The 8,704-nt window shown below is 36.9% G+C and overlaps 1 protein-coding gene across 1 annotated transcript in view; it reads right to left on the bottom strand.

Moving 5' to 3' along the window:
• Nucleotides 1-5,046: 5,046 nt before the first annotated feature.
• CHAT (choline O-acetyltransferase) overlaps nt 5,047-8,704 on the bottom strand; it is a 47,615-nt gene continuing 43,957 nt past the window's right edge. The window contains exons 14-15 of the mRNA XM_005294017.4: nt 7,682-7,819; nt 5,047-5,443 (exon numbers count right to left, since the gene is read on the bottom strand). Coding sequence (XP_005294074.2) covers nt 5,174-5,443; nt 7,682-7,819 — 408 coding nt within the window. The 3' untranslated portion in view covers nt 5,047-5,173. The remainder of the gene's footprint in view (nt 5,444-7,681; nt 7,820-8,704) is intronic.

The following is an 8,704-nucleotide window of genomic DNA, read 5'->3' as shown; positions in this document are numbered from 1 at the left end:
TTTTATGGAAGTTGCTAAACCACTATGGAATCCATCAGAAATTTGTAAACCTCATTCAGAGCTTCTATGAAAACATGGCATGCCAAGTAATACATAACTGTTAACTGACTAAGCCATTTGAGGTTACTACTGTCATCAGACAAGGATGTCTTATTTAACCCATGATCTTTTTACTGGTAGTAAGTAGGTAATGAGAGACTATAGAATGGTTTAGACATAAGAAATCCTGCATATTGGCAGGGGTTTAGACTAGATGATCCTTGCAATCCCTTTTAACCTTATGATTCTATGAATAACCCAGGGGCATACAATGAACTTTTACACAGAAGTTAGAAGACCTTTGTCACAGACAGGGGTGTGGGCGGCCAGGTCTAGTGGTCGGAATTGGAGGCAGAGGCCAGAAACAGTACCAAGGATCAGAGCCGCAATCAGAGCCAAGGGTCAGATCAGTGTCAGGAACAGAGCAGAACAGGAGCAAGGCATGTATTGGAGCAATCACAGTGGCAGGCATAAGCGTTGAGCAGCCGCTGGCCTGGTGCTGCTTCTGGGCTAAAGAGCAAGCCTGGTGATGCCTCTCAGTCAGTCAGGGAGTGTGGTCAATCAGGGTGTTTAGCTGGTCCCAGGCTTGGCTGCAAGCCCTGATTCCTGACAACCTTGACTTTGCACATTACATCAATTTGCTATCCCATATCCATAGAGACGTTAAAGCCAAAACAAATGCTTTCCAAGCCTATGCACAATTAGTAGGGTTCAAAATCAACACCGAGAAAACTAGAACCAAGGAATCAACACACAACAAGAAACACCAATAACGCTTTCTGGGACTAACATAGAAGAGGTCTGATATTTCACATACCTTGGCAGCACTGAAAGTACGTCAGATGGAAAAGATGAAGACATCATAGCATATAGTTTTAACATATTTGCTTAAGTAAGAAATGAGGCTAAAATAACTGCTGTCTGTATGATTTAAATAAACACAATCAGGTCTTTTCTTGCAATACTTTTTATTGGACACAGATTTTTACTATTTAAATATTCTGAGTTCATAGTACCAATATACAGTTTACTTCAATTATATATATATATATCTAGATATAGATATTTGTTTCCTTAAAGCATAAAACTTAGAACAGAAACAAAATTAAGATGCTATAAATACACATTTACATTTGCCATAAATCTATACTATGTTATAAAAATAAAAATGTCACTAAAATATTAATTTTGTATTCTTGTAATTCACATACCATAAAAGGTTCAGATACATTGTTATAGCCATTTCCTGCTGAACTTACATGCATAGTGTCACTGAGACTACTCACAGGGGTAATGCCAGCAGTATTTTATCCCTTCAAATGCATCGCCATTAAGATTTCTCCCACTTCTGTTTGTTCATTGTGGATTTTTATATTCACGAGAATCCTCTTTTTAAGTGAGATATCAGTCCATAAATATCTTTGAGCACAGTCCAGCATTGGGTGAGTGGGTGGGTAAACATGTGTATAGGCTTGGGAGGATTAGATTTTTATCAGTAAACATTGATTTCCCCTTACACACACAAACTGATGAAAAAATATTTCCATGGATGATCAGAATCAAAATTTAAATATAGGCAAAGGACGAAAAACGTTGCTGAGAACTTGTTAGAGTTTGATTTATGGATATTTATTTTGTATATGTTGACATTTGATGTTGACAGTTTATTTTTTAATCGTTATATAGCTTTAACTTTTTGAATCTGTTTCTACAGTCATTAAATAATTGTCTGACTTCCCCCATTTTCCTGCAACTCTGAAAATTTAAATAGATAAAAATTAAAAATACTTAAAACCCATAATTTTGTGCAACTGTGAAAATTTAAATTAATAGTGACAAAATGCTTAAAATAAGCAGATATCAATCAAAATTATTTAAAAAATAATTTTGCCAAGCCTATATACAGTATATGTTGGTATATATTGCATGAAACCTTACCATCCTAAACCATTTTGCAGTTAACAGGTGGATTTCAAGTGTCATCAACATGTTTATAATAAATCATTGCCACTTGTTATATTAATGTAATTATATTGAATTGATCCTGCCAAACAACATTCTCAAAATACTTGGTATGAGTGATCTATTCACAGCTTTGTAGTTGAATAATATGTAATAGTTTTTGGTTTGCTTTGCATAGATGCATATGCTGAGATTGTGTTTTAAAGCTGCAGAACAACATTTTATTCTACTGGTCTAAAACAACTAATTTTAAATACATTAACCAAAACTAACCACTTCCTGAAAGCCACAAAATATTCCACTGCAACACAGTTTCAAAGAACATGGTGATTAGTTAACTGAGAGGCTGGACTGTAACATCACAGTTGCTATGAAGTTTTATCCAATTTGCATACATTAAGTACAAACTCTGCATTTCTTGTGCACAGAGACCCTGATTCAGTAAGGTACTTCAGTACATGATTAACTTTAAGCATATGAGTAGTTAATATTAAGTATGTACTTAAATGCTCTGCTACATCATCCATGGTGGCATATAAGGATTTAGTGATGTGAAAAGCAGATGAATAGGAAAAACAGGTCAATATATCTAAGCCTGGAATCATTCAGTAATTGGTGGTACTCAGCAATCAGTAAATATTGGTGGCTGTTGATTTCTTATTCAAATGAAAGGATGATGAAAAAACCTTCCATTGTTAATCAGTTTGCAGCGAGGAAAATAAAAGCATCTGCAGATGAATGATGCATACTTTTGTGGTCAGTTTTTTCTGCCTGTCAATTAATAGTAAATGAATATTATAAAGTGCTATGATTTTTTTATCCAATCTGAATTTCAATGCATACAGTTGTATGCTGAGTACATAATAATTAGTCTGAGCTATTTTATGGCATTTGCTTGTGCCAAAAAAGGTGTACAAGTAATACTTTGAAATACACATTGGAAAAATTATTTTACATTTTGACAGATTTCAATCTTAAATATCTCTAATCAGAAATAATCATAACCACATTTTCTATAAATTAGCAAACTTGGAACATGGTCATAGTTTCAAAAAACTCAGAGACAATTTTGTGATAAAAAAATCAAGATATTTTGGTGTCAAGTTTGTATTAAAAGTGCAGACTGCCTTCATAGTGACATAGAACAAAGCAAGATTATATTGAGAATGTTTCAAGGTAATTCTCATAGCAGCAGTATGAAAACAAAATGTAAAGTCACATTTTAAACAGCAAATTAAAACAATAAAAAAGGTTAATTGCTAGACAACAAACTTGCTACATAGTTAATGTAATTTTTGTTATATTAATTTTGGAGCAAAATCATGCCATAGTATTATTTAATACTTTAAAAATAGTCTCCCTTTCTACTATTGACTGAAGGCAGTTCTGTGCTGTAATGAAACTGCTTTTTTTAAGCAGCAAATACGCATTAAAATATGGGACCACATCCTCAGCCACTGTAAATTAATTACACAAGTTGAGGAATAGGCCCACAGTGCTTAAATGTAATAGAGCCCTTTATAGCCCTCATCCAGCGGAGTACCTCAGCATGTACTTAACTGGAAGTACATGAATAGTTCCAATAAAGTTAATGACACTGCTCATGTTAAAAGCTAAGCATGCGCATATGCACTTTACTGGGTTGGTTTCTAAACTTAATTAAATAAACTATAATTATCCTTACAGCTATCCAGTTAGTTTGATGTACAGAATCATATCTGGTCCCATGCTCTTAGGGCTATGAATGATGAGAACAGGCATTCATTTCAATGGGAGGAGAAAGCACAGATCTCTACTCCCTCTTGTCCAACTAAACATCCCTGGCTAAACTCCTGAGAGTGACTTTTCTGGCTAACTATGGGTCTCCTCCTGCTCCTAATTCAATTAACAAGAGTCTTTCTATTGATTACGCTGAGAGTTGGGTAGGAATCAGGATTGAAAATCTCTAGGCTGAACTAGCTGTGTCTTTCAGTCAGAGAGTCACTGAAACAGACATGGAAAGTATGGAGGGGGGGAGAGGCTCAGGTTCCCCCACTCCCAAAATATATTGTTCCAAAAGTTGTACTGGTGGTATATTGTTCTTACCATTTAGTTAACTATATTAAATAACATTGAAGCAAATGGTTTATTTAAGACACATACTCAATGCAAGACTAAAATGCTCTACAGTATCTATTGTGTATGAATCACTACTGTCTGCATCTAAAAACAAAACAAACGGGATAATCAGAGGTTAGAACCAGTGAAAAGTATTCTTAAAAATGGATCATGTCTGTTACTTCTATAGTGAGGACTTCTGCATCTTGTAGAGCACATTTAAATGCCTACCTCTCTACTCCAGGTATTTGTAACTCTTGAATTTCTTATGGTTGCATGCAGCTCTACTGTTAGTCATGTGACTGAAATTCATTCCTCTGCAGAAAGCTGACAAAAGGATTTAGTGGGACAGGCATATAAGCCTTGTGCTGGGCCTCTATAAAGGGATGTATTTCACCCAGTAAGAGGAGGAAATAAGTACATGAATTAATTTAGGGCAAAATTCTCTCTGCTTCACTTGACTCTGATGTACTGCTATGCATGCGGAGCTCCTCTGATGCAAAGACCCCATGTAGATTATTCTTGGCTTTACTAGGAACAGATGTGTGCTTGGGGCTAGTCAAGGTCAGAATAAAGATGGATGTTAAAACTACTTTTGCATATTGATAGGAATGGTGGTACAGTATGGTTCCATATTATTGCCATCTTCAGTTCAACTAAACCAATCGTTATTGCTGACTCTAGAGCAAAAAAACTGAAACTTCAGTGTTATAGAGAGTCCTGTGGCACCTTTAAGACTAACAGATGTATTGGAGCATGCATCTGACGAAGTGAGTATTCACCCACAAAAGCTTATGCTCCAATACATCTGTTAGTCTTAAAGGTGCCACAGGACTCTCTGTTGCTTTTTACAGATCCAGACTTACACGGCTACTCCTCTGATACTTCAGTGTTATAGTATTCTAGCTTTCATATTGATAAATGATACTCAGACCTAAAACAAGCTGCATTTTTGTTCTACAATAAAATATTTCTCATTATACCTTGCCTTTGAACAGTTGTATCATTGTTTCTTCATAAGGATTTGCAGAGTGGGGGAAAGGAAAGGTTGCAGGAAAATAAGTCACACAGACAGTTAGAGCTTGCGTCCATTTTGAGATTTTGCAGCTGTTTCTTGTTTAGACAGTGATTTTGTCGTAGTAGAGTTGCATTTGCTGCACAAATCTCTCATTTCCATGAGACTTTCTTCCACAGCTTTAGCAAACATGACTGAGGAGGTCTCTTTACATTCTTTAAAGCTTGAGATGCAGAATAATATATGCTCTGGCTGTGGGTTATAACATGCACCATAACCACTGGGGACCACAGGCCCATAACAGCAGAACATTTCCATGGTGGTTGGAACCTGATGATGGGGAAAGGGAAAGAGTGATTTCAAGTTTAACAGTGCCACTGAAATCTAGTTAACATTAAATAATTATTTTTTTAAAAGCCCCAAACATTTTAAACATAGAGGATCCCCTTACCAAATATGGTTGCCTTAATAGGAAGTCTGGAGCACAGAGCTGGACACCAAAATCAGCATTTTGGCAGATAAAACAGCGATGTATGGCTCTAAACACTGATCTAGTGTCCAAATGCAGATTTTGGATGTTCTATTCAGTTGGCTATATTTGAAAACTGGGCTCATTGTCTAAGACTGAAATGCATATATTTCACTTATTCTACCATTTTAAATAGACCTTTAATGGCTATTAGCTTTGCATACTGATTTCCACAGAATAACTATCAATTTCTACAGAATGCCTATCAACAATAATGCTGCCTAAAATTCCCCTAAGATTTCACTCAGCTTATCTCAATGTTAATTTAAACTTGTAATGTGCAAAGTTTAATTACTTTTGCAGCTCTTAACATTTATTATCAGGAGGCCAGGAAAAAAAACAGTATATTTTAAATCATTCAGTTATTAGTTGAAACAATTTTTCTGTTACATTTCAAATTTAATTGTGACATAATGCTGGATAAAATACTTCCTACTGAAGGAAATTTAAGATTTGTTAGAAATCTATATGTTTCAGACTTTGTGTACATGAGCCTTCAAAAGTGACATTTGGCTTTTTAATGGCATAGAACAAGCCATTAGTCCTGCTAATAGAGTCATAGAATTGTCAGATAAATTTGCTGTGCAACAGCCGAAGGCCATAAAGCTATTCAGAAGCACTTTTTTGCTCATGGATGGTTTCTTGGAGAATTTATGTAGTGTATTCTGGCTACATTCACTCATGTCTGAAAGCCCACAAACATTATGACCAGATCAAATTACTTATTAAGGTTTTTATGCTTCAGCACAATATTATCAGTCCTTTTTATTGCACAGTCCCAGTCCTATATAGTTGCGGTAGAGTGTCAGTAAATGAATTACTATGTAGATTTCTTTTTTCACTAAACCTGCTACTGTATGTAGAGAAACATTTAATTTGTAAGTTTTGATGACCCTGGTATTATCGTTCAAAATGTTGAATCTAGGAAATATTGGTGTGGCTAATCATCTTGTTACCAGCATATACCATCTGTAAATGCAAAAGCTCATTTGCACATCAGGAATTGCAACTCTGACAATTTTTGCGACTATTCGAAGGATGAATAAGGCTACAGTTAGGATATTTACACTCTACATTCCCTAATCTGTTCAGGTTATTACTGCCTGTACATGTTGGACAGGCAGAGCCAGTGATGGTCCTAGCCTGTGCCAACTATGAGCTTGCCTTTGGGCTCCACACATATCCAACCCACCAGTCACAGGATCTGAATAGCACACCCTCATTTCTAGTTGTTGTCTTGACAAGTTTTCATCTCACCTTCTGATTAAAGCTCTTGAATGTGTTTCTCTGCTGCTGCCTTTCTCCTAAGTTACTGTTCAGTAGAATTTCCCATCTGGTATATTCCAGAGACTGTAGACTAAAGTCTTGCAACCAGGTATACGGGAAGTGTGTCACAGTCATGTAACAGCCAGTCAGTATTGTTTTAAGTGTGAAGAGGTGGGGGTATTCAGAGGTGAGGAAAGGCTGCGCAAGGCCTTGTACCTCTTAGTAGCATGCATAGGTCCTTGCAAAACCTAAGCTAGCACTAGCCTGAAATTTCAAACACAGCTGCTTTTAAAAAGAAATATTTGTTCATGCTTCTTGACCTCTCTCTCCACAATGTCACCACATCTGGCTTGATGGCTGTGCTGTCTCTGGAAAACAGAATTACTACAGGATACCTGTAGAATACCTTCAGAAGGGCAAGGGAGGAAGGGAGACCTAAAGTGGAAGGGAAGGAAGCACAAGGCTCTCATACAAGTTTTGTTGTTTGTTTCTGTATTCAAGACTAGGCTTCGCAAAGTTTGTCTGTCAGTTGGGGTACAGCTTTGGGATAGAGAAGGGAAGTTATGGCTTCAGCCAATTTTTATGTGTATTTTGACTAGAGAAAAATACTGTGGAATGAAAATCAGGAATTTTGCATGGCGGTTAGTGTCACTGTCACAATATTTCAAAGCCACCATTCTCATTGTGAACTATATCATCAACTGATTAGGAATGAATTAGTTCTGTAACAGGGAATCTTGCTACAAGACGACCCATGAATTTGAAGCACTCACCTGACTGGTTGAGAGGATAAATCGACTGCTTGTCAAATATGTTTCATCTGTAAATATCTCTGGCAGTTCCTTGAAGTGCTCCCGTGCTGTCTCTCTGAGCCCTAGCAAGTGATTGTCAATTGCCATTCCAGTAATGGCCTAGCAAAATATAAAAGAAAGCACACGGTTTTACTGACAGTATGCAGAACTACAGAACTCCCAACTGTTGCTGTCATTTCCCTTGGTTAGACTTGGGGGACTTTGTGTGGAATAAGGCCCAAATGTATTTTAAAATTACTCAGCGTATATACATTGTGGATAATCAATAATAAAAGTTCATAAGGTACTTTTAAGTGCTATGTAAGAGCCTGATCCTGAGAAATGTTGAGCACCCACAACTCCTTCTGGGGTTATGGGTGCTCGTTATCTCTGAAAATCAGGTCCTGTAAGTATCATGGGCGGGATTTTTAAAAGAGACGAAGTAAGTTAGACATCCAATTTCCAATGAAACTCTGTTAGGCACTTGTGAAAATCTTACTTCACAGTACTTTTACTGGTTTCAAGGAAATTTTCTAGGAAGCTCCAAAACCTCTCCAAACGGTAGCAGATTATTCTCAGAAATTTCACTGCTTGTGGATCTGGGTCCGGGCTGATAAGGGGCTTAGGGTCCAACAGACTTTATATCCACAGAGTTATCTAGGGTTCCCAGTCACTTGAGAAGAATGGGGCCAGGTGGTGGGGATTCCCTCTGCTTCTTAGTGTTTGAAGCGACCACTGACTTAACTTCCAAAGTCCTATCCTGCCATGCATTGGCCTGGGCTGAATTCTCTTAGGGTCAGCTCTCCTCTGATTGCTCCAAAGTCCTTATCAGGAATGTTGAAGAGATAACCCTAAGAACCATAACCACTTACTTGTTCCAACCTTCCTGTGCTTTAAGAGACTAGAATCGAATTTAAAATTATTTTAAAAAATCTTGGCCACAGCAGCCTAGGTTTTGGCTATTCTGAAGTGGGTGGAAGGTTACTCCAGATTAAAAGACACATT

The sequence above is a fragment of the Chrysemys picta genome, chromosome 7 (genome assembly GCF_011386835.1).
Source record: "Chrysemys picta bellii isolate R12L10 chromosome 7, ASM1138683v2, whole genome shotgun sequence".
Taxonomy (NCBI): Eukaryota; Metazoa; Chordata; order Testudines; family Emydidae; genus Chrysemys; species Chrysemys picta.
Note: the sequence above shows the minus strand (reverse complement) of the source record. Positions and strands in the feature narration are given on the sequence as shown.